Source organism: Channa argus, chromosome 9 (genome assembly GCF_033026475.1).
Source record: "Channa argus isolate prfri chromosome 9, Channa argus male v1.0, whole genome shotgun sequence".
Taxonomy (NCBI): Eukaryota; Metazoa; Chordata; class Actinopteri; order Anabantiformes; family Channidae; genus Channa; species Channa argus.
In genome coordinates this window covers 22,555,560-22,582,951 of record NC_090205.1, presented here as the reverse complement: position 1 = coordinate 22,582,951, position 27,392 = coordinate 22,555,560, and the positions used below count along the sequence as shown (strand labels likewise).

The 27,392-nt window shown below is 38.5% G+C and overlaps 1 protein-coding gene across 7 annotated transcripts in view; it reads left to right on the top strand.

The window, feature by feature from the left end:
• Positions 1-27,392, top strand: part of hdac4 (histone deacetylase 4) — a 118,852-nt gene that overhangs the window by 8,420 nt on the left and 83,040 nt on the right. For 2 of the 7 annotated variants that reach the window (XM_067515247.1, XM_067515248.1), the window contains 3 exons: positions 4,655-4,923; positions 9,564-9,682; positions 9,903-9,937. The exons of 1 other annotated variant lie outside the window; for it this stretch is intronic. In XM_067515247.1, the coding sequence (XP_067371348.1) occupies positions 9,594-9,682; positions 9,903-9,937 (124 nt within the window). In that variant the 5' untranslated portion in view covers positions 4,655-4,923; positions 9,564-9,593. Of the gene's footprint in view, positions 1-4,654; positions 4,924-9,563; positions 9,683-9,902; positions 9,938-27,392 lie in introns of those variants that run through there. 4 more of the 7 variants (XM_067515252.1, XM_067515250.1, XM_067515249.1 and 1 more) reach the window with 3 other exon arrangements.

The window sequence follows — 27,392 nt, the reverse complement described above, 5'->3', positions numbered from 1 at the left end:
ACACTGTACCACTGTACACATTGAATACCTCAACTGTTTTTGCCACTAACAAAGAAAACTCAGTTCCACATTATTCAGTAGCACACAAGTAGTGATGCTAATCCCACTCACCATCTGAATAATTTATAGTCAATTAGGGCTGAAAATCTGAAGTTGTCTTCATGGCATAAGTGCATTTTCAGTGATTCATTTCGCGAGCTATGCAAGGGGTCTCTTAATTGTTGTTTACTGCTCACTATCCAACCACATGTTATTTTTATGCCATCGTGATTACTCCCGGCAGTGCTCAGAGTGCTTGGGAAATAAAGTCCATTAAGGGTTCCTGAGTGTTGTTTTTCCTGTCAAGCACCATGAAACGTTTCCAGATTCCAACTTTGGTGAACGAGAACAATAAATCTCATCTAAGCTCAAGTGTCAGTCTGTAGAAATGAGACACATGAAGAGAGGCAGGTGGTGTATTTTATGGTTCTACAGTGAATTAAAAAATACCCACAGTGTTGTACTAGTGTTGCTAGGAACAGTTTTAATTTCAGACAAAGTGTGATGACATGGCATGCATAGCTAGACCTCATCTTAACATCAGAAAAAGAAAAGTTTTGGCAATCTTTAGAGCTATGGTAGTTTTTTTGTTGTGTGGCAAAGAAAGAGTGCCTGAGGTCGTTTGCTGACACAGTGCGACAAGTTGTAAAACCAAATGTTTTTTGTGACAAAAATATATAGCTTAATCTGAAAATAGCATTGTTGATTGCCAGTTGACACAATGAGGACTTTTTGCTTTACACCCCAGTAAAACCATCAGTGCCCACTCAGAGTTTCCCTCCTCGTCATCAAAGCATTGTCCACACGCATGCCAACTATTTAACATTCACTCATTTCAGAGACTCACACAGACTTTTGAACGCTCCCTACAGTTATTTTGCCTCTGGTCTTATGGATGCTGCAAGGCTCTGCACTGAAATTTCTGAGTGAACGAGGAATGCTCAGAATACTTTGACATAGCAATGCACTGAAGTTTCTCGAACCCAGAAATGAAAGCGGACAGTCTGCACTTAAAAGTTAGTAATTTTCTTTCAAGCCTGTTGGGCAAAGCTGGACCTTGCTTTTAGATTTAAGAATATTAAAGCTGGATTATTCCTCCAGTATGACACATTTATGTCCTCCTATTCTACGCTAATTAATAAGCTGGCCCGTCATTAAATGTGTCATTCACTTAAGGGACTGTTTTTTCTACTACGGCAATTCCTGATAAGTGAAGTAAGACCCTGGAGAATCCTGGCAATAATGTTTCCATGAGGTTTATGTGGCCCTGTAAAGCTTGCACTATCCTTCCACTGAACAGTAATTTGGCAGTATTTCAGTACAACAGTTTTAAAGGGACAACGGCAGCAAAACAACGGTTTGTTTGCAAGAGAGAAAGGGAGCAAATAGTGCAGCCTCTGTAGTGCTTCTTGTCACTGATTACAGCTCGTACAACACCTGTTAGATGTGATATTGGTGGGTTTTAGTTTCTTAGTTTTGTTTAGCTAGAGGCTTTGCTTTGTATGTGTTTACATAGTCGCTCTGGTTTTCATTGCATACGTTACAGTCTGCTTTCTCAGAATACCTGATTTATAAGTGTCAGAGAAATCAGGGTAGGGGATTTGAGAAACCTTATTTTCTGAGGTAGATTTCTCCCAAATGTCTCTGCCATGTACAGTATACGCATAAGCAGGTTTCCAGTCGGCTTTCTCCAACAGCACATGAGCATGTTGGACAGGGGCAGTGAAAGGCTGAGTGAGGGAGAAATCATTAATGGAGTGATTCCACCTCATTTTTAGGTCAGAATCTTCTCAAAGTGTGACTGAAAATTAAACACAAAATGGCTTATATGTGCCAGTACATCACAGCAAACACAACAAGTGCAGTGGAAGGCTTAGCTTGCACTCTGGAAAAGTCAAGGATGAGTTGCAAAGAAAGGTATCAGATTCAGTTTTTGTTTCTGCACAGCATTACAGCCTTTTGGCAGGGCTGTGGTGCCAGTCCCTGTTACCTCATGCAAGATGTAATAAAAGGGTGGAATAACACTTCTGCCTGTATGTATCTTAATATTATTTAAAGGCCCCTTACCCTCTCTCAGTGATGTCATGTCAATGTTTTAAGCTGCGAAACACAACTGTGAATCAGGACCCTTAGTATTTGAATCAATTATCTTGTTAAACATAAGGTGTAAAATCAGACTACAGATGTTATAAAATGTGTCAGATACACATTCAATCAACTTATTTATTCTGCTGTTTATCTTATTCTCTGGTTTTATCTTGACCTCTGATTAGTAATTATACTTCACTGTAGCACTGTAGTATTTCTGCCTTCTTCAGTGACCAAAAAATACAGATACAACATTTATTTATTTTTTTTAATTTTATTTTATTTCTAGTACAACATATATAACTCACATCACAAGACAAATTCACAGCCTTGGAGTACAGTTAAGTCCATCGGTAAGAAATGGAGGGAATATGGCAGAGATATAACTCTGCCTAGAGGAGCCATTCCAAAAAACTGAAGGACTGTGCAAGAAGGGAATTAGTGAGGGAAGGCCACCAAGACATCTGTGACTCCTTTAAATGAGGTAAAAGCTTTAGTGGCTGAGATGAAAGTGGTGCTTCATCAGTCTAAACTGTATGAGAGGTTAGCAAAGGGAGATCCAAAGCTGGAAAAAGCTCACATTAAATCTTGGTTAGAGTTTGCCAGAAGGCATGTGGGCAGCGTTCAGAATGACCTTTTTGGCTCACTGGCAAAGGTAACTTGGAGACAAAATAATTCACCATTCGAATATATTTTTTACCAGCCAAAAAATAAAACAAAGCCTATTTTCAAATAGTAATCTGTAGTCCACATATTACTAAACATATTATTTAAATATGTAATTTTAAAGTATAAAACGTAAGTTGTCTGGACTTGAACCCTTTATGGTTGGGGAATGGCTCGCATCCAAGCATTCAAGCAACACATACCAACTACTATCCTGAGATGAAAGTACAGAGAAGTTTCCTATCAGCTGTTTAGGTAGCTTGGCAATGGAGAATGGGGAAAAAAATCAAAGTGTCCTGGGGATTGAGAAATAAACTACAAGGGTAGACATCCAAGGGGGGTTGATACTTTTCAATAGGCACAGCAAATGATAAACCCTGAACCCTAGTCTTACCTTAACTAACTTCCTAAAGAAGCTTCTGAGTCGAGAGCTAAGGTTAGATTTCAAAACAGCACTAGAAGCATTTTGAATACGAGGCAAAAGGTGTTCAAAAAACTTAAGCATATCTCAACTTTGGTATAACCATGACCTGGATGTCCAAGGAACTCTACACACATCTGTAACTAAGGTTTACCCCACAGACAGACTATTAAAGTTGTGAGGACTTGCCAACATTTTGTCACAAAGCTGATATGTCCTAAGACCAGTGTTCTGAAGTATCCAAGTAAAATGTGTCCACACAACAATATAAAGACAGACTAACTTTTAAATCTTTGAAAGGTTTTCTTCCGCTTTCTCTTCTCCAATCCACTCTGAGGCAGTTCCAAGCTTTCAGGAGGCCTCGGCACTACTCTGTTCTCTGTTCTATTTAAGGAAAAAGGTCAAACATACAAAAGTTTTCTCAGGAACATATGCATATATTTCTAGCATTTTGATAATTGAAACAGTTATAAGACCACATAAGATTGGTGGGAAGTAAGAGGTTAACTTTTAACAATGGGTTGTCGTAACTGTTATATTTAAATGATGATTTTCCTAAAAACAAATAGTTAAATCAAACTCCATGGAAGGCAAAGCTGCTTACATCAACACATCTGTTCTCTTGCCCCAAACAATCCACATAATTTTTATGCTGTTGTTGGCTGTGATCTATCTCCTTTGTGGCTGCTAGCCTTACCTTGGCTGCCGCAGCCTAGCTCACCACAGACCACATACCACTGACATATGCGCTCATCTAACACAACAAGTCAGATATGTGCCCCTACTTCCTGAACTAGGGAAGGTCATGAGAACTGATAATTTGCTATCAAGTAGACAAATGCACTAACTGAGCCAACAATATCCACAGCTTTTCAGAGGGACATAAAAGGACAAGAAATGGTGTAGAAATGCTATGCAACAAAAAACAAGATGTTTTTTAATCGCTGGCACATGGTTGTTTTGTTTTTTATTTATAGCAATGCCTTTTATTACTTGAAGGCTCCATCTCCCTCTTGGTGTTATAATGTTTGTTGTTATGTAATGTCTTGTTGCAAGTTACCAGCAACGTAACAACAGAATTAAAGGTCGTGACGCATGATATTTGCATTGTCCAGCTGTCACAAAAGCATTCCGGCATTGTTAAAAGGAAATGACAACCTCAGAGGCATACAATTAAGATGAATTGGATAATTGGAAACTTGTTCTCAACTGGAACCTGTTTTTAATTCTCTTTACTAGACCACAGGGAGGAGCTTTAGCTCAGTAACTGCCAAGTGAGATAAAAGACCAGCCCAAGTTGATTTAGAACATATCCTGTTGGTTTTTAATTAGTTGTAGAATAGTGTTGATATTACTGAATTAATTTAAACATGAGCTTCTAGGGGGAATATCTCATTTATATAAAAAAAAAAAATAATAATTTCCATGTCCTTCTCACAGCTTGACTGTTTGGTCAAAGCAGTCCTCTCACAACACACCACTGAGGTCTCCATCTGTGGCTTGGTGTGATGAAGCCCTGAGAAAAAGCACTCCTTTGTCCTTCCTTACCCAGACGCCTCCACCTGGCAACACCATTGTGGTTGGGAAGCACATGGTGGTCAGTAGAGCTACCACAGAGGTGCACTGACACCATTACTGCCCCCCCAACCCTTCCGGTCAAGTTTGCCGGTGACCAGCGACCACAGCAATGAACTCTCACAATCAACCAGGTAAGATGTAATTTTTAAAAATTCACAAAAAACACGTTTGTTTAATTTTGTTCCTCCTAAATCCTTCGGCTACTGGATTTATTGTTCGGATAGGTTTAACTCGGTAAGTGCGGTATGTGTGCCACTCTTGAGAACCAGACCAGGTTTTGAAGTTCACTTTTAACCTACAGCTTTCATGTATTAACTTTGTGGGAGAACAGTAAAAAATGGTAAGTGAAACCAAGACACTGATGACGTGTTTTGTCAGGACGTTATTACAGTTATTACAGGTTAAGTTTGGCAATAATTTCTCGTTTAGTGAAGCTGAAACATTTTTTATGTACAGACGAGTAATTTTGAAACTGTAGAATTGTAACCCCTCTTTACTTTGGTTAGGTAGTTGATCATTTGATTACACCTTGGCGATAAGACCAAACCTGCCGTTTTGATTTTGCATTTTCTCAAAGGGCTCTTCAGTTGAACAAGTGATTGATTATGATTGAGTTGACGGCTGTGAAAACCACTTACTACAGCATGTTGCTTTTTTTAAAACCCCAGTTACATAGTGGCGTCAAAGAGAAACCACATATTTGTCCAAATGTATTTTTGAGGTCTAATTTTAGCTTGATTGATTTGTACTCCTGTTCATCAAAGTCCACAGTGTGACATGGATGTGTCTGACATGGATTTTGTAACCTCACAAGATTCCCATGCACTCTTAAGTCCAGTAATAAAGGTGATATCAAGCAACACTGTAAACAATAAAAAGACGTTTGCAACTTAATACAGTAGTTTTAAAAAGTACATTCAGTTTGTTTACTCTCATCTGGGGAATTGAAAAAAAAGTTTATAAAAATTAAATCATTTATTCTCATCCTCAAATTCATCAGCATTATCACTGTCCAAAAAACAACTTTAAAAACTTTCTGCGGTCCACAGTGAGGCTAAGAAGGTAAATAAACCATATTCTCATGTTACACTTAACCTTCGTTATATATATTTTAGCAAATTGCAGGAAATTTTTGGATCACAGAATTTAAAAAGATGACATTGTCTATAATGCACACACATTCGGCTTTTTTGGTAGAAGCGCACAACCATTGCTTCCACTTTCACATGTAAATATGTGCAAATCTTAAATGTTCATACAATGTGCAATCAGAACTGAAGCTAATGGTTTTCAACATGCACTGTGCTGTGTCTTCTTTTGTCTTCCTAACTGAAGCCACATTTTTGTTTACTACAGTCATGCTGTGGTATAGGTTGTATCGTTTGCCATGTTGACTTATATCTAAACAAAAGAACAAGTTGTAGTATTGTAGAAAGTCATGTAGAAAGTTTTTCCTGGCAAACATCTGCTTCCATCCTTGGATATATGTAACCTTTGTTTGGAACCATGTTTCGATTTCCAAACCTAATAGTGCCATATTGTATTGTCCACAATACATAAGAATTTTGTCGTATTGCAGTGTTGGTGCTAAAGATGTGGATTAACATTTTTGCTTATGCCGTAATTTAGGCATCTTATAAACAGAACTATATGTTGAAGTGTCTCTGGACAAGATACTGAACCCCCAAAAGCCCATTCCGTTCCCCAGCCGTGCAGTGCTGGTCCAAGTCCGGTACATATTGGGGAGGGTTGCATCAGGAAGGGCATCCGGCGTAAAAACTGTGCCAAATCAACATGCGGACAATGATCCACTGTGGCGACCCTGAACTCACGGGATAAGCCGAAAGGACAAATAATAAAAATAAATAAATAAATAAATAAACAGAACATGCTTGGGAAAACAACAATGGGAAAAGACCAAGCCAAAAGATGTAATGTCAATCCAAAACTGTTGACAAGAAGGTATTAAAATATATAACTAAAATATATACCACAGACACAGCTATGAGTAATGCATTTCATTTATATTTTATTTTAACAACCTAATTGTTTTGTTTAATGTTTGTTGATTTTCAGGCATAATATTGTTCGCCCCCAATTGTGTTTGCCTGACTCTATAAACTGTATGCTGATGGCCTCAATGACTATTATTGTTTTGTATTACCGGTATATTGTCATTTAGATGACAGTGATCAATGGGTGATTTTATTTTACACTTGGTATCTTTTTAGTACCTATGAAACATACCCAGAATTCCCTTTTTCATTTTCATTTTTCACATAGTGCTGGTCTGGATTTTTATCTTTGAAAAATGTAGAGCAAAATAGACAAAAGGACAATTATATCCTTTCTTAATCGTCATCCTTTTGCTGTCTTGATCATAATTCAGCACAGTGATGCCTCTGCCAGTGATTAATTGATGTGGTGCTATTGAATCTTTATGATGCATCGCTTTTTCTCTTGACCTGTGAGTAGAGACACAGTTGAGCTCTTGCCAGAAGGGTTTGCGTCAGAGTGGATGTCCCAGTCTGTCCAGATAGCTGTGAACGCTGGCACAGGCCTGAGATATTTGTTGCTTCTTCTTTTGTCTTAAATACACAATTATGTAAGCTGAACCTTAGGGTGGACAAGTTATCCCACATTATTCTCCTATCTGATCATTTCTATGCACTGTCTAATGTCAGTTTTTCACAAGATGTTTATTTTCCTTCAAGGCTCATAATAATAGGGTGTACACTTGCAAATTTTGATTATCAGTCTATTTATTTCTTTGACATCCTCTTACTTGCTTGTGCTTTCGTGGACAAAAATCCATTATTAAGGTAATGGGAAAAGTTCCCAACCTGAACCCAGAGTTGTTAGCGTATTCAGAACACATTTTTTTTCCCAAAACTCTTAACTCACAATTAAACTCTTTTAATAAGGGAAGGAGCCTTTTACTTTTTGTACTTTGCCACATTGTCTCAGGTGATGAATAAACAATAATCAAATTTTTCGGAATCCCAATTTTTTCCTCTCCATTCTCTGCTAGTGCTTGCTCAGAGGGGATTTGTTGAGTTTTATAATTCTCTAAGGTCTTGATCTTAGATTGTAAACTCCCTCAAGATGATTCTGTTGTGATTTGGTGCTATAAAAATAAAATTGAATTGATTTTCAATTGAATTGAAAAGGATTTCTTATAAATCGTAATTGAGCCGAATCCTTCCTTCACAACTGTTTCCACCAAAAATAGGTGAGGGATAGTTCTGTTAAAATCTTTTAATAAGCCAAAACATTTCAGATGCCAGACTTCGTTTCACTTTGTGGCACTTTGAAATAAAGAATTAAGCTTTCACTCCCAATTTTCAACTCCTGTTAGCAGTTAATTTTCCGCTAGTTGCCCTCCAGTCTGTGCAGTATTGCTAAGCACTTTTCCATATATGACTAATCATCATTTCCTTTTCTCCAACCACCATTTCAGAGAACTGAAGGGCCTTTTGTCTGACTCAAACTTGGGTGGCAAAGGCTGGCATATTGACATGCAACTTGGCATTTAGGAACTGGGTTTATGGCCTTGGAACCAGAGCTAGAACACACACACAGACAAACTCTCTCATCCTAGTAAGTCTCCCCCCTTGTCTCCTCTCTCCAGCAGCAATAATCAGTGGCAGGTCCTGGCTGAGAGGGATCTTGCGTCAATAAATCGTCATACAGAGTAGCTCCCCTGCCTGGTACACAAACAGAGCGAAGAGCCGTATACTGCTGGAGGTCTCGATGTGCTTGTTAAACCCCTCTGAGCTGTGTACGGTCTGACCAAAAAGAAAGCTAATACTTTTTGTACTTGTTTTTGTCCATTGTAGTTGTCTTGTTATGTTTCGGAGTGACCTCAGCCTCTTCGTCATAAGTTATTTCAGGTTGGTAGGCAGCCTGTGGAGAAACTGCACTTTCTTTTTGGCTGCTTGTGTGTTATCGCTGAAAATTAATTCACACCCTTTAATCATGATACATGCAACAAAGGTAAGGGGGTAGATTGTGGAGCAAAAGAAAACACATTGACTTTTGTAAAAATTAGAACCCCTCTGACAGTGCAGTGAGAAGTTAGTTTCTAAGATAAACACATCTCCTTACTTTCCTGAGCCTTTTTCAGAACTTTGATCTGTGGCAGATGGTTGTGAAATATTCATGTGTAGATTTTATCCCAGAGATTACTCCGTATCAGAGAGGAACAGGAAAAAATATTGAAAGGGATGACAGCACAATGAGTTTGATAGCGGAGCGTAAACAACTAATGCTAGATAAGAGTGTTTTTTTGTGTACTGTGATCGTTGAAGCCCTGCGCCATCATTACGTGGGATTAAAGTTCCTTCTTTTACAGCTGTGACATACACTGTTTAGTTTTCCTCTTCTTAATATGTTTAGTTCGAGCATTTTGTTATTAGTGCTTTCGAGATGTAAATGTTAATGAACTGTAGCACATAGAAGTAAGGTTGGGCATCGAACTTCGATACATTTACCGTGCCAACCGAGCTGCTTTGTTCCCGTTGAGTGCTGAAAAATGCCTTGTCATTGAATGCCAAAGTTCGATACCTTCACAGGCCTGAGAGCGCGAGTGATTAACAAAGGTGCTAATTAGAGGTTGTGAATTCAAAAAATTGTTTGTGCAGCAGGTGCAACTCTGAGTAAGAATACCAACTGATTCTCAGCATTTTATTAGCACTTGAAGGTTTTGAAAATATAGTTATGGTCTTAATGATGTGGTCTGTTCTCTCTCTGTCTGTGTGGCCGAGGGCAGACCTGAGCTCTACACAGAACGGAGAGCTGCATGACAAGCGAGGGTGAACAAGTGGTGAACGGCAGGAGGAGAGATGGAGCCCGGCAGAGGCAAAACACTCTATTATCACACAATATAAGGTCAGTGAGTAACAAGTCAATAAAAGTAGTTTAATAAAACGGCTTTGAAACAAGTAGAAACATGTAGTGAAGTAATTTCAGTTTTCCCCGCGATCTCCCATCCACTGTCACCATGTGTTAGCCTGGAGAGCTTGTTCTGTACTCTAATCACTATGAACATGCTAAAAGCAGAAGTGGAGGAGCTCCCCCACTGCTAAACAGCCCCTCCCTCTGCCAACAGGTCCTGCTCATGTGAGAGAGGAGGACAGAGGATTGGTGAGTGATAGTTGATTGTTGACGGATTTCTACATTAATTTTTCTTAAACTTCACCCGGTGTTTTTATTTTAAGTAGACTTCCTGAGTCACTTGACCTAATTTGGTTAGTTGTCAGTCTGCAGCCTGGATTGACTCAGCCGTTGATGATATACACCTCCGTTGTTGTTCAAAAACTATTAAAAACATCAGTCAAACGTCTCTCCGCTGGATTTCTTCATTCCAAAACTGGTGACTCTGTTATTTTTAGCAAACATAGCAATATATGCTCTGATTCGGCACTTCCTTGTGTTTGGGTCGGCCAAATTCGCATTTAAGGTGGAATTACAGAAGTGGGTAATAATTACTGAGCACTTTGTTTTCGGAGTGAAGAAACATGGTTAATCTTAAAAAATATTAATCTTAACCTCTGTAGTTTAGGCCCTAGCTTTCTGTAATAGAAGTTTTTAATTCTTATATTAATATTGAATATTAATATTGACTCACTTCTTGCTGTCACGTCTTGCTGTCAGTCCTTTTTCTGTATATGCCGTGTTTCCTCTTTCTGTTTCTCAGTTTTAATCAGTCACTGTAATAAGGATTTACAGTGGGAGCTATCAAAAGCCTGCAGTGGTGGATTAGAAGAGAGTGGTTAGTCGTGGGCCAGGCTACTGGAAAGTACGGCATAATCTTCAAAAAGGAAGCTTAACCCCTGCTGGCCTGTGCTAGTGATTACTCATTTACAAGGGCCACTCTTACGGGAAAAAGCCTTTGGTGTTAATTGATATGTTTTAGCCTGAATTTTCAGAAAGTTGTCTAAAGATTACAAAGGTTGACCAAGGTAAGAGGCAAAACTAACTTCAGTTTAGGCGCTTTTTCAGAAGACGTTTTACAGAATGTGGTGCTGTTCACTTGATTTGTGCTTCTGTAGGTTTATGTTTACCGTCACCTACGGTATCTCATGATTGTCTAAAGAGCCAGGGGGACACAATAGCACCCTTCCTATCTATGTTTGATGCATTTGAGTGCTGCAGAAATGTTATTGTTCTCATTTATCCTAGGGTCTGCAAAATTTACCTCAATGGAAAGATGGATGACAATTGAGCGAGTCTAAACTAAAGCCTTTTTAAGAGAACAATGGCAGCTGCTGTGGAGAAATAAGATTATTGCCTCATCATTGTCTTCCTCTCCACAGTTTTCCTGAAAATTCCATTCTAGTAATGCTGTTGCCAGATGAAACAAGTATGCAATTTAGCCTTTGGAAGAATTTATTAAGCATTCAAAGCTTTGCTTCTGCCAGAAGAAAAGCTCAGAATTAAATTATGGTTTTGTTCTCAAACTGCAGTGCACTGTGCTTTCAAATAAATGGAGACCCACGAGTCTTCTCTTTTGTCTCATAATTAATTATTATATAATGATTTTAGGGCTAATTTGGCAGGTAAATCAGGCAGTATGGCATTTTAATTTTAACTTGCTCTATGCATCAATCGTTTGTGTACCTTTTTCTTGTCTACTCTGGTTTTGATTCCACATGGCAGTAAGAGGCTTGCCTTGAAATTTTACGCATACCCTAAGCGCTGTTGTTCTGGGGGAAAACATGTAATTACAACACAGTGGGTTTAATAGCAGTGGCAAAATTGTGATTGTAGCTTGGAATTGAGGCCTAAGACAAGCATTGAGCTATAGTATTTTTTTTTGAGCTTGTGCACCATGCAGATATAGAAGTGACAACTATACAAAAATTTAACTCAATTAAATTAATTTAATTTAACTGCCAAAATGTCCAGACTGCGATAGATATGGAGATTAGGAACCACCAAGAACTTGATGATTAATCCATAAGGAATCACATCTGCTACCAGAGCTTACAGGACAAGCAAAGTGCAAGTAGTCACGTGGTCTGAGACTGCTGTGCAACAACAATAAGAGACTAGAGAATTCTTGCACTGCTCGGTTTCCCATCTGGCTTGGAGGTGCAATGTGCTGTATGGCCATAACAGGGGACAGCCAAGAAGACAGAGAGGGGTCAGGTGGGTCTCTGAGGATGTAATACTCCTGCTTTTATGAGCAGAACAAAATCAAAAGTTCCCAGCAATTGCACAATCTGTTGGCAAGGGCTCAACGCGCTCTGGGTCTCACAGGGCAGAATGAACTTTTCCAGGCACTAATCTGAGGATAAGCCCTGAAAACAGGGCTTCAGATTTTGCTGTGTGCATCGGTGTCTTAAAATGCATGAAATGCCCTTTGGAGCAGTTGTGTGTTCTGAGTTTTCACTATCAATGTGAATATTAATATAATTAAAAAAACCTGTCCTTCAGGACATTTACAGCAGCAAAGAAGGAAACTTTTAAATAAATCTTTTGGCTTTAATCTTTTTTAAACGGGTTTAATACTTTCTACAGCAGTTGTATATGTTTTTAGACTGATTTTTTTAAAGTGGGTTTTTAATTATTTCATTTTCTTACCTTCCTTGCCTATATGTCGAAGTGTCTTTGGGCAAGACACTGAAACCACAACAGCCCATTCCCCTCCCCAGCTGTGCAGTGCCGGTCCAAGCCGATAGAAATTGGGGAGGGTTGCGTCAGGAAGGGCATCGGGCGTAAAAACTGTGCCAAATTAACATGCTGACAATGATCTGCTGTGGCGACGCTGAGCTCACAGGATAAACCGAAAGGACAAAAATAAAATAAAATAAAATGTACTTAACTTCCTCCTGACCAAAAGATACATAATCTAACATAGCAAAACATAATAAAACTTCTCCACCCTGATGCTCCATATTTGATTTAATCCAGCTTGGTTACTGCTTGGATTGAATTTAATTGTTTAAGTGTTTCTGCTGGGAATAGTAATAAATCACTGATGGTTAGGGTTGGGAATCAAAACCTGGTTCCAAATTAGAAGGAGTTTTGGGTAACCATATTAAAACTGAAATTTGGTTCCATTTATTGGCTCCAAATGAATGCTAAATAGAAGGACCTGTTTACATGACAATATGAGTTTGAACCTATAACATGTTATCAAGTAGTCAAAACAGTCAAAAGAGTAACTTCAGTTGAGGAAAGAGGGTGATGAGACATTGCACAATGCACATTTAAAGCTAATTAGCTGCAAGTTGGGTTGCACAATAAATCTGCACCAGAATGAGCAACAGGAACAACAATATAAAAATACATAAATGTATTATGTAAACAAAAATCGAAACTTGGAATTGATAAGAACCCAAATAAAACCCAATCAAATGGGAACTCTAAAATTCAAATGATATCTAACCCCATAACGGATAAGTGAAATTTAACAGAGTACTCAACATAAGCTCTAATCTAAACTTACTTACTAGAGACTTAGAATACTTAGATTAGTTGTCTGCAATTCTTTCTTGTTGTCACTGACTGTGATTTTCATTAAGTAAAACCGTTTGCTGTCACTAAATTGTTGACTTCGTAGCTTACAGATGTGATGTTTATTTGTGCCAAAAAAATATTTTGGAACTCTTACTGTTCCACTGGAGTTATTCCGCTGGCAACAACAGACTCCTGTGGTTGTATTTGGCAGCTCGCATCTGTGAATGTGTGTAAATTTGAAGGCCTTTTTTAATCAACATGGTGCTTAAGAAACATTCATCCATAAATGAATAAAACTTAGTATTAAAAGGTTATGACTAGGTTTTAGATAGACTTAAGTAACCCAGGTAAAAATGGCTTTCTATGTTGATGTCATGTAAATCAAAAATGAGCTTGCACGTTTAGCATGCTGCTCTCTGCTGAATCGTTTGGAGGATTAAAAATGATCGAGTGTGTGTTTATCTTGTTTGTATCACTCAACTGCTGTCGTAGTCGAGTGATTGAGCCTTTTTTTTATTAGTTGCACGATGCCGATGTGCTGTACACAAAACACTGTTTCCTAAATTAAAAATTGTATACCACGTTATGCCTCCTGTGCACGCTGATCGCGGATGGAAATCGAGCCGATTTTCACACTTGTTGATGATTCTCACTTGGGCAATCTCCCGTTACATGTCTGAAAGGCCACTACGGATAATGTCCCAAACTGAATTCTCCTAACAATGTCTAGAGATCATGTCTGAAACAGGCTTAAGTCTGTTTCCACTGCATATTTGTTTAATTGAGAGTTTTCTTTTATTTTTAGAGCTTTATTTTTATTGTATTCAATCTGCTGTTGGTTCATACTAAGGTTCTGGGGTCATGGTTTTTAGTTTGGTTTTGTATGTTTTGGTAAAGCAGGTGGTTGGGGGGGGTCAGTTTTAAAATTTTTTTTATATATTTTAATATTATTTATTTGGCTGAAGGTTAATAATTTAGGATTAGAATCTCCTCTTTTTCAAAAACGTTTCAAATCCCAATTTCCAAAAAAAAAAATATATATATTTTTGCTATAATGACCACATTATAGACTAAAGCTACACTGTTCGACTAAGGCCAACGCTAACCTGAGGCTCAGTAATTCCTGCGATTCTCTGATTGGTCAGTAGGGAAACCCTCACTTAAAATGCTATTTGAAGTGAGTATCTCTGTACTGCTGCCAATACTGTTCAGTGAGTGTGTGTCACTAGAGGCTTCCATCACACCTTTCCACATTAAGGTAATTGGTGGAGCATATTTCTATTTAAAATTGAAAAAATGTTGCACACTATAACTTTAGCCCCCCTGATATAAAGTGCCGCATAAACCAAACATAATATGTTAGGCTTGTCAACTAATGTGATACAGCTCATACTGTCTGCCATCAGCGTAATTAGTCAAAAATTACCTGGAATATGTAAACACTATTAATACATACTATTTAGACATTTTAGCAGCCTACATGAAGAATGGACAGTGTTGCCTCTACGAACCCTGCTGCAAAAATCTATGCAAGATCACTGAGTTCAACAGCACTTGTCATCAGTCAAATTGCATGAAACCGAGGTTTGTCGTCCTCCCACATTTGTAATTTACCAGACTTTGCTTTCATTCATTAGCATAACATAGCAAGCTCATTTCTTCAGCTTTCAGAAGCAGTAGCCCGTTAGATAAATGAAACAGCCAAGGGTATGCTTTAGATTTTATGCTGGCTACATAAATGAACATTAGATGAATTAAAATACTGCTCACTGTGATCTGTTTGTTTTTTTAACCTCATCACTAATGGTCAGGTTCATATTTAGACACCTTTATATTTTTCTATGCAGCTTGTTACTTACATTTTTCAAATTAGTCATAGGGTTAACACACAGTGGAGGGTTTGTATTAATAGATAGAATTTTTAAGCTTTATTAATCTTAAGGGCAACTTTAATAATTTGGTTAATGTGTAAACTTGCAAAACTATCTCATCTTTGTCACCCTGACTCTGTATTTGTTTATCTGTTGGCCTCTGTCAGGCTCACTGTCATTCTCACACGATCGCACTAGGAGCTAACACTCTAATGAGCATCCGTGCAATGACAAGCCACACAGCAAGTGTTTCACTTTCATGGAAATGCAATGGAAGTTGCTGACACATCATGTAATACACGCAAACACTGTGGGAATGTTTATTTGACCTGACAAAGATGCACTCTCAAAAGGAGACTGTGGACTGAACAATTAGATCGTTTATGGCAAGCACACTGGGCACAGAAGGTGACACTGAAAGCTGCTGGGCCCTAAACAATTAAACAATATAATACTGAAACTTTTTATACGTTTGAAACCGTGCTGTTGGCGCTGCTTGTGGCTGGTAAAAACTCACCAGACAGTGGATCTTTTGTTGTAAATCTCTTAGGAATTCTTATGCTACGTACCCATTACAGGCCTTAATGTTCAAATCCCCCTTTCTTTCAGTAAGATCCAATTTTTTCTGTGTTTATGGTTCAAAGTTCTAATATGAGTAAAGTCCGATACCTCTTTTCACAATTAGTTGAAAATGAACGAAATATGCCAGATAAATATTGGGACATGATTAGGATATTGTACTGTATACTGTATGTTGTGGAAGTAGGTCTTCATATCCACAGAGATACTGTATCTGCTGAACAAATAAATGAAATGTGAGTATTTCAAATTACAGTGGCAGCATTGATCTGCTACATTTCCACAATCTATATTTGCCCTTTTTATAGTGATGCCAAGCTAGGATAGATTGTTTAGGTAGCCTGCGTTAAAGACAATGCAGAGTATGTATGTTATGAATTATTAGTGGCAGAGCTGAGAGGAGGGAACAATAGTTTTGAGCTATTTATAGACACTATTAATAGACACAAGTTGTCCACCCCATCCAGTGTTTTCCTCTCTCACAAATGTATTCACACATTCATTTAGAGAACAGCGGGGATTTTGTTGCAAGCATAGATCTAATGGGGCCCCCATCCCCCTTTTGTCTGTACCAGACGGAGAGTAGCCTCATGCCAAAACACGAGTAAACAAACCACATCAGAGGATGAACTCAGCAGTGAGATTTACAGTTTCATTTCTAATGGGTCTTTCTATTGTACAAATTACTTATTTGCACAGACTCTCACTTTAAGCTTCTCATACAGTGTCATTCCGACTCTGTTTAGAGATGTTATGCCCCAGGTATCACGCCCACAGCGCACAAGGGCAACCTGTTGCTTTACCAAGTGAAGACCGCCATTAGGTTGAGTGAAGCCACCCTATGTAATGTCAGTTAAAGTGCTGTTAATACAGAGGGTTGTTTCTGATGGTGGACATTCATTTTGAATAATTAGTGTCAGCAAGGTGGGACCAGATGGATTGGTGGATTGGTAAACATTTTGTTTAGACAGTCCACGGACTGTCTTTACAGGTGGGGGAAAGAGGCTTCCTTAGAATTGCCTCTAACAGGGGTGTTAATACTTAGTTCTGGACGTGTGTTGTGTCCAGCACACTTATTTACATGATGTGCTATTATAATTGTTGTATTCGCAACGACCATGTCTGCGATTTTTTTTTTTTTTTTTAGTAGTCATTGTAACTTGTTTTGCAAAATGTGTTATACATGTAAATCCTTGGAAAAACAGAGATTGCGCTGATCAGTTATTTCTGTTTTGTTTACATTTTTTTTTTTAAAGGCCGTCCATCCATCAAGCCATCCATCATTTTAAACATTAATCCAGAGTATCCTGGCAAACACAGGGAGTGCAAACTCCACACAAACCCACAGCTGGCAAGTGCATTTGAACCGAGGACCGTCAATTTATTAGGTGGCACTTCACTACTGTGCTGTCAGAGTTTATTTGCATAAAGTTCAGCTTAATCTTCTCCCTGTCACATTGCTCACTAAATTCCCTTTATCTCTTTCTGACACAGCAGGGTGTGCTGAGCAACTACACCAGCTGGCCCCCTGCAAAGTGAGACAGAATACAGAAAGTTGTGAGACTTCATGCCTAAATTTATGCCGATATGTTCTGATTCAGTTTAGCTAACGCCAGATGAGAGCCAATCAGGAGCATCGAAAAGGGAAGCAGTCAGTTTATTACCCAGTGTGATGAAATTTTAGGCAAAACCGAGAAAAAACCGCTGATAGCCTACATGTAAATAACCTGCGTCGCGCAGCACATCCACAGAACTACAGCTTTGCCAACCCAGATACTTTGGTATGTGGCCTGTTTCTTAGGCTGTTCCATTTACATTTACATTTAGTCATTTAGCAGACGCTTTTATCCAAAGCGACTTACAAGTGAGGTACAAGGCAGCAAAAATCTCAGTCAATCTAAGTCATCAAAGTGTTTTATAACAAATACATTTTATAATCAGCCATCTATTGGAAAAATTGCCATAGAAGGGTGTTGAGGAGAGCAGATGGAGGCTGCTGAACTAAATTTGCTGTCAGTGGTGCACTCCAGTAGGTCTTCATTGAGATTTAATGATCTGACATCATGTACACTTGCAATAATTACACAGACTCACAGATACATATTTATAATTGACAAGACAGTGGATTTCTTTGGGAGGATCAAAGTCTGGGGTCACTAAAACTTTTTAGCGATTAATCAGTTTTACGTGAATGTCTTTGATAATCTGCTCTGCAGTACATACAGATAGAATACAATATAGTATAAAATAATGCATTTGTGATTTGATGAACCTTTCTTGTTCGTATTGCTGGGGAAAGTACCAGTGTTTGAACCCAAAACCCAATAGCTTCTAGATGGTATGTGGAATCTGCAAATATCCCTGCCAGAGAAAAAGACAAGCTTCCATCTTCTCTGGCACAGGTCAGGCTGGACATAGGGCCCCGTCATTCAAGGCCCTTTTGTTTTTATGACTACAATAAACAAGTGAGCCATTCTCAGCTGTGGTGTGCTTATGCTGCATGAAAACAAGCGTGACTATTTTAATTGTAATTAGAGGGAGAAAATTGGTGTAAGGTCTAAACCATTCTTAGGAAGGGAATGTCTATGTTTGTGTGTGTGTTTTGGCTTTGTATGTGTCTGTTGGTGTATGATGCCATACTCTTTTTATAGGTGTCCATGGCTAGCATAGCCCTATTCATTTTTCCATGTATATGAAAGGAGAGGCTGTCATAAGTGACACATCTTCTAGAGACTGTAATTATCGTGTGTTTAGTCATGCTGGTAATATCCCTTAGTGTAAAAATGTTCCAGATGGTTTATATTCTTTACCTTTATTCAATTGCTTCTTTATTATGACTCACATGCTGACATTTCATTGCCTGTGTGTCATCTTACCTTCATGACAGTCACATAATATCTGCAGCAAGCTTGGCTGCTCATTGAGGCTTTCAGCCGTGTTCTTACCAATGTTTCATTCATTCAGTATGTGAGCACTTAATATTCCATTGGACAAGACCAATTAGATTACTTTTCTTAAGGCTTTAGATTGGATTTTTTTTCCCCCCAATAATGAGCGTTTTAAATATTGGAATTATTCTACCTTGAGAGAGTCATGCAGCAATTGTTAAGATCAGACTTTACAGATTTGGCAATACTGTTTTTACTCTAACAGAAAATTGCATGAAGTGCAAAGGAAGTAGCACTGCTTGTTAATAAAATGACTAGGAATTTACAGGAAATCATCCTTAGGGCAGTGTGTGTGTCCATGCCAAATGCCATGGCAATCCATTTTATACAAGGAAATTTCAGCCTGGACCAGACTGGCCTACGAAGAGCCACATTTCTAGCATGGCTAAAACATGTGAAGCTTTTAGTGTAATAGAAGTTGCTACAGATCTGACATTTTTGAAACACTTTCCATACTTCAAATGTATTCGCCACACTGCTATATTTGCAAGACACATATAACACAGCACTTTTGCTCCCTAAACATTTAGTTCTTGAGGTCTTAATTACATGTATGGTAATAGTCAAGAAATGCATATGTTTTCATCACAGCAGTGTTTGCACACAGCAGCCTCTCACCGACTAACATCAGTAGTTAACCCTTTATTGGGGAGGTAATCATACATGGTAACTTCCACAGCATTAAAAAACATCCCTCCCATTTCTATCAAACTGCTTCATAAAGTACCATGAAGCAGAGCTGGACTGGAATTGACTTTGACAGGTGATCAGAGTCGTCTTGTTTGAAAGGAGGTTTCTAACATGAACACATTACTCTGTTACTTAGGTTTGTGTTTACAAGTTGGATTTTTGGAAAGTGCACTTATTTGTTTACTTATCTTTTGAAATTATTCCAGATCCTGTCCAGCCCATCACTGATGATTAGCTGATAGCTCTGAGGGAAGTCCCTCCCCCTTCATAAAGACAGGGCATGGAAGCTAAGAGTGCAGTTGCCTTTACAAAGATTAACAATTCAATGCCAGCAATCTTTTTCATAGTTAGATGCACTTTCAGCTCAAAAGAGAGTGTTCCCCTGCTCTGCATGTCACTGTTGTATCCAATCAAACTATTTGATACTTTTTAATAATAATAAATTGTATTACCCAATTATCATCCAGCACAGACTACCATGATATACTATACTGATACCACTCCAGATCCAAAATACACCCCACTCAGAATATGCCATTAAGACCTCACAGTTTGTTTCCAAGGGATATGTTCTCCAGAGACAAAGCTTGATTGTACTCGACCCCTCCTCCTCCCCTACATTTGCTTCAGTCAAACGGTTTATGTCTAATTACCAGTTATAAGCTTTGCACTTCCTCTGAGAAGCTCCATATTAGAAAGCAAATCTTATAATTAACCCATCCCCTCACATGAAAGTAATGGCAGTGCTCTGCCTTGACAGAGGCCCATGTTCACAGTTCTGTCATCTGAGCCCAGCCCTCCCCATTACCGTCTCCCCAAATATCCCAGCAGTTTAGAGAAAGATGAGCAGGCTAATGGACTGCTTACTAGTGAAGAGATTGACCTTGAAGGTTTGTTTAGCTGAAATTGTTTAAAACGGGCTGATCTAAATGTCCTGTTTTGAACTACCAATTATAATGGTGCCTTGATAACTGTTTTCATATAAATATTTAAAAATCAAATCATTGAAATGTGGTGTTATATTTAAGAGTTTCATCAGCAATAAGCAGCTACAACATGTTGGTACCTAGAGTGTACACATGCATATCAAATCTAGGTAAATACAAAATTTTAAATATTGCAAAATATTAACAAACATGCTACAATCTAGCGTGTAACTATGGATATGTATGAGCCAAATTAACATTGAAGTAAACATTAGTTAAATGGTTACATTTAAAAAGAGAACTTATTTGGTTTGTTTGTCCATATGTGACAAATATTGGTTTTCAAACCCTTTTTTGGCTGCAAAATTGATAGAGAGAATGTATTTATGAGGTGATTTCTTCAGTTTTAAACACTTGTGTGAAACTTCCTTGTCATTGGAGCCTTTGCTGACTGATTTGGGGAGGGTTTTGGAGTGGATTAGTGTTGCTGAAGGAACTTGTTGACATCAGATGGCATGGGAACTATGAATCCACACACAAGGCTCAACGGAGAAGCTCAAGCAAACCTACTGGGCACATACAGAGGGAGAAAAACAAATAAACTAAGCCTAAGCAAGTATCCCCACAGTTGGCATGTTCCCATAGACATTTGGTCGAGAGAGAGGATGGATACAAGAACATTTTGGTTATCAGTGAAAGACTTATTTATGATTTCCATCCATATTTTTTAATGATCAAAATATATTCCAGTGAAGGCTTTGGACTATGATTGAAATTAAACTGTAGATTTTTGTTTGTCTGTTTTGTTGTGGTTTTTCTCACGGATTTCTGTGTTTTATTTGATTGAATTTTGTTAACAAGTTTAGGAAAATCTATGGTATAAGCCTGCGGCATCTTGAACTCTCCGGTCACATTTATTCTGTGTTTGTATCAATTTTTTTCTGCAGTTTTTTATGTGAAAATTAGGAAAACTTAAACTCTGTGTAACAATGTAAACACAATTGGGAATAGACCCACTTTAAGATGATTTGAAAAAAAATGTTTTGTTTATCAGATCGAACACTGCAATTATGTATGAATATGTTTACAAATATTTGAACTTGCAGGACTGTGTTCAAGTGGATAATCTACAAATAATCCCCTACCTGTTTTAGTTAAACATTTTTCTGCCCAGGCGTGCAACTCAATTGTAGTCTTATGTTAGATGCTTTTCAGAACAGAACACTTAAAAAAAAACATAATAGTATTAAAATAATAAAAAGCAATAATATTTATAGCACTCACCATCAGATGGCTCTGTAATCTGATAGTAAACTCTTGCTAAACCTGAGTAACTCATTATTATTACAGATAATCCTGTGGTCTGGTTTATGTGACATGCTGATAAACCAAATCTATGCACGTGCATGCACACGCGCGCACACACACACACAAACACACACACTAAGTAAACACGTCTCCCTCTTTCCAAATTGATTGCTTTTCTGCTATTTTCAGTTTCAGCAGCCGCACATATCACAGTACAAAGCAGCTGGCTGCTGCATATATTGTCACTAAAAGACTGTTTTAGTTTACTGATGCGCTACTACCTGAATGTTGTCAAAAGACTGTCATCAACTAAGTGTTTGACCCTGTGTTTACCTCTCATCAGAGCATTGTGTTGGGCCTCACGCAGCCATGCTAGTCAGCTACAGCAGCTCCTCTTTGTGTGTTGTTTTTGTATGTTTTTGTTAAGTTTTTGTTTTGCGATCTTCAATAGGTGTATTGTGGGATTTTCTGAGGTGATTGGAGTTTTTAAGATGCGCTGCATTTGAGACTTTTGGTGACAGTGTTTAGACGAAGGCATTACCATGGATAGAGCATTATTTACACATCACATCAGCAAAGTCTGCAAAAAACTAATAAGCCATCAGTGCTGATCAGGGACCAGTCCGAGACATGGCTGAGTGAACTCTGTCCCGACTTGCTGCGTCTGGATGGTTTCCAATGGTGAGCGCAGACAGACTAACAATGCTCTCCATCCACAGTGTGTGGAGGAACTCAGATCTCTTGTGGCTAGTTCAGTTCCATTGGACGTTGGTCTCCATTGCTCCCAGAAAACTCAAGCATCCTCAACGGCAGACTGTTTTTGCCTGAGGGCTAAAATTAAAGACAGTCAATATTGTGTTGCTGTTGCCTCTTATGGGCTATGGATTGTTGCCTCCAGTTGTCTACATTTACATTTACATTTAGTCATTTAGCGGACGGTTTTATCCAAAGCGACTTACAAGTGAGGTACAAGGCAGCAAAAATCTAAGTCAAGGAGAAAACATCAAAGTAAAGTCCTATCAGAAAAGTGTTCATAGTTCACGAGATGCAAGTGCGAGAAAGAGCAGAAGGGATTTTATTTTATTTTATTTATTTTTTTTAAGTGCATAGGAAGATGCGGAAGAGTTCTGTTGATGGTTGCACTAAACAGCTTTGATTGGTGTCTTCTATGCGGTGCTGGGACCACCAGACGTCGTTCGTTGGCAGACCACAGTGGGCGGGAAGGTTTGTAGACTTGAATGAGTGAGTTGACGTAAGCGGGAGCTGTCGAGTTAACCACCCTGTGAGCAAGAGACAGAGCTTTGAACCTGATGCGAGCAGCTACAGGAAGCCAGTGTTAGAGATCTAAAAAGTGGTGTGACATGTAATGTAACTACTAATGTACTATTCATAGAGATGTGATTTCTTCATTCTAAAATTGAAATTCTAAATATTTTAAAAAACATTTTAAAGTGCTTTTTTACCATGATTCCCCTGGAAATCTTGTGACTGGAGGGATTTTATTTTCTCTATCAAAAGTTTTGGAATGGAAGAAACATACCACTCAGTGGAGCAATATGTTTGGCTGATGTGTCAGGGAGAAAAGATGAGAACGATGAGAAACCCTCATACAGGTTGCAGGCTGACAGACATTACTCAGAATAGGAAATTCAATGTTAGTTTTATTGTCTGTATGGGCATTGTAGAAAATATTAATTCAGAAAATTCAGAACAAAACTCTTTTAATTAAATACATTTCAGTATCATCTTTAAACTCCGCATTAACTTAAGCAATACCACTATATTTGTCAAGTCAGATGCATTCAGAAGTTTATTTTTCCTGTTCATTGTAAAGCAGTGAAGGCTGCTTATAATTTTGTTCTTATTTATGAGAAAAGGTTAAGTACAACTGGTGACTGCCACATACTGTTACATATGTCATTCATGCAATTTAAAAAATATTGTGTTTAGCATATTGACAAAGACATAGACATGCTAGTTATGAACGTAAATATCTTCATTAAGAACATGTGGCCTAGTCCTATAAGTGTTATTTGTAAAGTAAATGTTCTACCTTGAACTGGTATTATTTTTGTTTTTTAATGCCAAATTTACACCCATGTCTTTTGGCACATTTTACTTATTAGGAGTTCACTCTACCTTTTCAGAAACGAAAACTATCAGAATTAACAACACCCAGAATTTAAGGCCAGACAGATAAGGCAGTGGAAGATGGTAGTTTATTATTTATTGATATCAAAATGAGCTACTGAAGCAGGTGGCGCGGCAGTGACAAAAGGTGTGTACAGCAGAGGGAACACAGGTGGTGGCGTAGATATCTAGGAGAGAAGTAATATGTCTGCGCATGGAGTCGCGATAACAAAGTAACAACTCAGGATAAATGCAAAGTAGCAACAAAACAAAAAGTAACAACTCATAGTGTCCGAAGAGGGAAAACAACAGTCTTCGGTCTTGCGCAAAATCCAATGCCAAACAATAGTATGATAGTTCTGGCAGAGAGGAGTAGGTGAGCAGGGCATATGAAGGGGAGGCAACAGGCGAAGTAGGTTATGACGGATTAGGCAGAGCAGCGAGGAGGGAGAGAGCGAGAACAGAGTGGAGAGGACAGGTGGTCACCAGGGCAACACTGATCAGACTCACATCCGTGACACAAACTTTAAAGCACCTTGCTCTTAATATCTAAAACTTTTTGGTCCTCTTAGCACCACTGCTTTGGCAAGTGTCAGCATACACATAAACAGTGCAGAAGTACAGGAGAGCCAAATACTTGAACTGAGGTTAGCATACACATCCTTGCTTGCTTTTTAAACAAGCAAAGAAACCCCACCCTCCCCACTAAACCTCTCCTAGCACCCAAGTCTAGGAGCTTTGCCAAAAGCAGCCCGACACTAAACATTCACAGTACTTGGGAAGAGAAAGCAAACTCTGGGAAGGTACAGGATTGACGTCAGAGAGAGCCACATGTAAGAAATTCCTTCCTAATTACCAGGAATGCGCTGGCTTATTGTATAAAAAATATTCCTGCTCATTTCCATCTTTTAAAAGGTGGCTCTTTGTTTTATTGTGTGTACTACCTATCAGCAGTATATTTCTCACCATACCCATTTAGCCTATTATTTTTATATTCTTTTATCACAGCTTAAGTTTTCTTCCTCTTACTGTTCTAGTTTTCTCCTCCTCCTATTTAATTCACCTTGTTTCTTCTCATCTGTTTCCTTCCTTCCTCTTCCACTCCAGCTTCACAGAACTGCTTTGTAGCAGATCATTTGAAATTGCCAACATGCACCTAAATCCTCTACTGCAATGTTCATTTTGTTGTGTGCTGGTAGCCACATGTCAAAAGAATCTCTTCTTCTGCTTCGTTGTTATTCTTCCTTCTAGTAATGTACAAGCAGCTCCTATTAAGTAAAGCAAAACATTGCTCACTTCATAATGCAACTGTCGTTTTCATTTAGTGTGAACCATTTCCCGTTGATACAGGTATGCTGTGTGTACTTCAGCGTAGTTAAAAAAATAAAATAACTTGCTTTGTTTGCAGACGTCTATACCAGAGTTAATTAGGACCTGATATCAGGTTTAAAATGTGGATGTTGGTTTAATGTTTAATGTTAACTTAAGTCCCCAGTCAAGTCCTAAACTTTATTAAGCACAAATTGCTGTTTTAGATTTCTAAACATATTTAGAGTTAAAGTAAATAAAAAAATTACTATTAATCATTACATTTCATACAAAATAACAATATAAAATACCAGTTAAATGTTGGGGCCTGGTGGCTCTTTGGTAGAGCATAGGGCTGAGATGCAAAGGCTGCAGGTTCGAATCCCCCGGCATCAGGTGGGGCCCCACCCAGCCACCAAGCGACATATACAGTCACCTATTGACATGAATTTACGGTGGCTGGTGCCTCCTGAATCCGGATAAAATGGAAGGGTTGCGGCAGGAAGGGTGTCCGGTGTAAGAACACATGCCAAATCAACGTGCGGAACATGTCCCCTGAAGGGACAAGCCGAAGATCGTTGACTTTGCTGGGGAAATTGTGACTTAACCTGTAAAGAGGGTTGTCAACTCTTAAGGTCAGTGGTTAGATCACCAGACATTAGAAAAAACATCAGGTATGATTAAAATTGAGATTTTATCACATTTAACCAAGTCATGTAATTCGAATCACCCAAATGACTCAAGTCAAAAATGAGAAGATCCAATGCTATATCTTTATTTGTGTTCTCTGGGAAGGTATAAATTCTACAGCTTTCCAGTGAAGCATAATTACTGATCACAACTCGTGATCACAACAATTAGAGAATGATATGAAAAACAACAACAAAAGCTCAATAAAAATTTATATGACACATGAGAGGTTAAAATCCAAGCCTTTTAGAATTTTATCAAGTTATTCCAAAAGTCATCAAGTTCAGGAATTAACATTACAAAACTGTACATGTGCCTTTTAGACTTCTAGACGTAGGTTGTCCCTGTGCCACCCAATTATGTGCAAAGCCTATCTATGACAATATTTCTGAAGATGCTGTCAGTTACAGAAATTGTTATAGGGCATTGCTGTGGTATTTAATACAGACAGAATGTGTCTGTCTAAAAATCTTAAACTTTCTTTTCATAAATTGACATCATTTTTCATGATTGTGACAGAGCTAGGAATTAATTAGAGTTTCCTTTTTTGATTAATGGTAAAAATGCTAAAATCACAAACTTAAGAGCAATGCTTTGCCTGCTGTCAGTCAAATACGAGCAGTTCGCTGGAGTTATGACAGTAATGTCACCTGTCAGCGTTTTCTTGGAGGTGTCTGCACACATGTAAGCTTCAGTCAACAAGTTTGCAGCAGCGGAAGACAAGTAATACAAAAGAAAACTCCTCCCCTCCCCTCCTTCTCATTTGTCTTTGTGCATGGGCTTCACAGTAAGAAAGAAGTAACATGTCTATAGTGACGTTCAGACACAGTACATAGTGTAGGCAACCTGTGGTTCAGAACCATTTAGAGCACTTTATGCCAGTCTTTGAATAAGTGTTACTTATTTGTCAATTTTGCAAAGCTGCATCTTGTGTTATTCTTTACAGTTTTACAATATTTAAAAGGATTTTCTTTGGCAGTTACCTCTTTAAGACTAACATGTACTCGCTGCTAGTGAGTACATATTCGAACGTTTGCTTTCCCCTGGGCTAGAGAGCCGACGTAAATCCACGTCATTATGTCACTGTACATGTCGCTGCTTCCACAGCAAAGTTGACTGTAAGCACGATGAGCACATTACTGGTGTCTCTTTCCAAATGTTGCTCTTGGCTTTGTGAGCCTACATTAGGCCTGTTGTGAGTCCTGTGTGTGGCGATTATCCTCGATACGATCTGTGCGACTGTGGCACAGGGGGTGGTTGTCCACTAATCCCACAGTTGTTGGTTCAATCCCGGGCTCCTCCAGTCACGTATCGAAGTGTGCTTGAGCAAGACAGTGAAACCCTACTCAGTTGCTCCCAGTGAGTGTTGGCCAGCTGCATAGAAGCTTCCCCATCAGTGTGTGAGTGTGAGTGTGATTGTGAGGGTGAATGGGTCAATGAGAAGCAGTATAATGCGCTTTGAATACCAATCGGTAGATAAGCACTACATGTCTGCAGACCATTTTATATAAAGCTAACTATTTCCCATTACCAGCACTGGTTTTGATCACATTGCAGTTATATCCATCTGATGAATGATACATAGATTTTACCTTTTACAGTAAATATTTACATGGTCTTGGTTCTAGACCAGCAAAGAGTTAGTGCTACTCTGGAACCAGCTCTCCCAGAGCAACTTCTTTTG